This window comes from Belonocnema kinseyi, chromosome 3 (assembly GCF_010883055.1).
Source record: "Belonocnema kinseyi isolate 2016_QV_RU_SX_M_011 chromosome 3, B_treatae_v1, whole genome shotgun sequence".
NCBI lineage: Eukaryota > Metazoa > Arthropoda > Insecta > Hymenoptera > Cynipidae > Belonocnema > Belonocnema kinseyi.
This window is the reverse complement of record NC_046659.1, coordinates 154,311,287-154,314,419: the sequence shown is the minus strand read 5'-3', so window position 1 is coordinate 154,314,419 and position 3,133 is coordinate 154,311,287. Positions and strand designations below refer to the sequence as shown.

General features: G+C 25.1%; 1 protein-coding gene across 1 annotated transcript in view; it reads left to right on the top strand.

The window, feature by feature from the left end:
• LOC117170126 (conserved oligomeric Golgi complex subunit 5) overlaps nucleotides 1-3,133 on the top strand; it is a 22,776-nt gene that overhangs the window by 7,218 nt on the left and 12,425 nt on the right. Inside the window, exons 6-8 of the mRNA XM_033356665.1 lie at nucleotides 1,160-1,426; nucleotides 1,516-1,636; nucleotides 1,724-1,841. Of these exons, the coding sequence (XP_033212556.1) occupies nucleotides 1,160-1,426; nucleotides 1,516-1,636; nucleotides 1,724-1,841 (506 nt within the window). The remainder of the gene's footprint in view (nucleotides 1-1,159; nucleotides 1,427-1,515; nucleotides 1,637-1,723; nucleotides 1,842-3,133) is intronic.

The following is a 3,133-nucleotide window of genomic DNA, read 5'->3' as shown; positions in this document are numbered from 1 at the left end:
GTGGTTGAAAATTCAACTATTTGGTTAAAAATTGGTCTTTTTGGTAGAACATTAATATTGTTAATTAAAAATTTATGAATTTTGTTAAAAATCTGGTTTTTTTTCTGGTAAAAAATTAATTTTCTTGGTCAAAAATTAAACTATTTGGTTTAAAATTTGTGTAATTTGTTGAAAATTCGGCTTTTCTGGTATAAAATTAATCTTCCTGGTTGAGAATTCAACTATTTGGTTCAATGTTGATGCATTTGGTTGAAAACTCATATTTTATGGTAGTAAATTAATTCTCTTGGTTGAAAATTTAACCATTTGATTAAAAAATTGGCCTTTTTGGTATAAAATTTAAATTCTTGTTTGAAAATTAAACTATTTGTTAAAAAATTTGTGTAATTTTTTGAAAATTTTTTTTTTTTAGAAAAGTATTTTTCTTTTTTATAAATTAATTTTTTTAGTAAAAAATTAATTTCTTTGGTTGAAAATTAAACTATATGGTTTAAAATGTGTATAATTTGTTGAAAATTCGTCTTTTCTGGTATAAAATTAATATTCTTGGTTAAAAATGTATGAATTTGATTAAAAATTCGTTTTTTCTGGTAAAAAATTCATATTTTTAGGTTGAAAATTCAACTATTTGCTTAAAATTTTGTGAATATTGTTGAAAATTCGTTTCCTTACATGAAAATTTATATGATTGATTGAAAATTCGTCTTTTATGACAGAAAATTAATGTTCTTGGTTGAAAATTTAACCATTTGGTTAAAAATTGGTTTTTCTGGGAGAAAATTACTATAGGTTAAAAATTCGTTTTTTTCTGCTAAAAAATTAATATTCTTGGTTGAAAATTAAACTATTTGGTTAAAAATGTGTGTACTTTGTTGAAAATTCGTCTTTTCTGGATATGCTTGGTCGAAAATTCAAATATTTGAAGTATTTGTTTTTACTTGAAAATTCCTTATATTGATTGAATATTACTTTTTTTGGGGGTAAAAAAATGCATATTTTTCGTTTGAAAATTAATCTGTTATACGTAAAAAATGAGTTGTTTTTTTTTGTCTCTAAAATCCAACAATTTTGCCGAGAATTAACTTTTTCTTGTTTTTGGCCAGGTAATTTAAAATTTAGGATTTTGTAGCAACTCTGTGTAAATTATTTTTCTGTGCAGGTTAGCACAGCAGTACAAGTATTTGAAAACCTAGGAATTCTTGACAATGCAATAAAAACGATAGAATCTTCTGCTTCTTCGGAAATTGAAGATTTTGCGAGAGAAGCTCTTGATGTTTCTTTAGCTTCTAATCAAGATTCGACAAAAAGAGGAGCTCCTGGAAGAGCAATGGTACCTTCTCCAGGTTCTTCGGGAAATCTTCGCAACAGGTTGTGGGAAAATCTGGAAAGACTTTTCCAGGATTCGATATACAACCAGTGCATTCAAGTAACTAAGCGGAATATTGAATCTAAAATGGAAACTTATTTCGAAGTGAAAATGGCTCTACAAAATATGAATACAAAATATATTTTCAGATTGAGTTGCTGCAAAGGATATTGTTGGAAAACCATTCGCAAAAGTTTGAAAATATGTCGCAAGCTTTTTGGGACAAGGTGACTGCGATGGTTGCAAATATCCTTGTAGAACGTGCTCAAGGTCAGAAAATGTTTAAAAATAGAAAAGTTTTATCTTGAAGCTTATTAAACATTCTTTTCTGATTTTTTTTTTCATTTTTTTAAACAGGATCTTCTTTCATAAAACAGGCCTTGGAAGGCGAGTATCCAAAATTCTTGAGAATCTTCCTGGACTTGAGTAAACATCTTAAAGAGCGTTCGCAGGCGATTGGAACATACTCTGTAAAGTAAGTTAATTAATTTTATGAGAACGTACTTAAATTACCTTAATACATTTTATTATTTGTTTGAAAAGTTAAGAACTTTCTTAAAAACACATTCTTTTTTATTAAAAATTCAACTGTTTTGTTAAAAATTAATATTTTAATGCTGATAAATCAACTGAAATCTTTTTTGGATGCAAACTTTTCTGAAAATTTGTCACTTTGATTCAAAAATTTATATTCTCCAGTAGAAATATTGCATCTTTTTCTTGGATAGAAATGCAACTATTTGTGTGTTGGAAAGTCAATTGAAAGATTTTTGGATGAAAATTCAACTCTTTTTTTTTAGAAGTTTTGTCTCTGATTTAAAAATTCACCCGTTTTAACAGAAATTACAACTTTTTTTAACAAAAATGTAACTTTTTGGTTGAAAATTCAACAATCTTGTTATAAAGTCATACTTTTGGATAAAAATTCGACTATTTAGCTAAAAATTAACTTATTGTTTACTATTCTTATTTTGATGTTGGAAAGTGTACTGAAATCTTCTTTGCATGCAAACTTAAGTTTTTCTTTGTAAGTTTTTTTTTAAATTCATCTGTTTTAGAAGAAATTTGATCTTTCTTGAATAAAAATACAACTGTTCGGTTGACATATCAACTACTTTTTTAATGTTTGTCTTTTCGATTTTAAAATTAACCTGTTTCATCAGAAATTACATTTTTCTTGGATAAAAATGCGAATTTTTGTTGAAGATTCTGTTGTTTTTGTTGAAAAATTAACTATATCGTGAAAAATCAACTTTTTATTCAAATTTAAACTTTTGGTGTTGAAAAGAGAACTGAAATCTTTTCTGTAATAATATTAAACCATTTGAAAAAACTTTTTATTTAAAAATTCATCTGTTTTAAGAGAAATCTCATCTTTCTTGGATAAAAATGCAACTGTTTAGTTGAAAATTCAGCTATTTTGTTAAAAAACATTTTTTATTGTTTTGTTGAAAATTTAACAATTTCTTATAAAATTGACGTTTTGTATGAAATTTATATTTTATTGTTGAAAAAGGAACTTAAATCTTTTCTGGATGAAAGTTCAACTTAAAAAAAAGTTGTCGTTTTTTATTTTAAAAATTCTGTTTCAATAATTAGTTCATCCTTTTTGATTGGAAAAATTTTTGTGGACTTTAAAATTCAATTTTTTTTCGTAGAAAGTTATTTTTTTTGTTAAAAAATTCATAAATTGAATCACTTTGTTAAGAAATAATTTTTTTAACGATATATATTTTTATTTGAAAAGTCATCTTTTGGTGTTGAAAA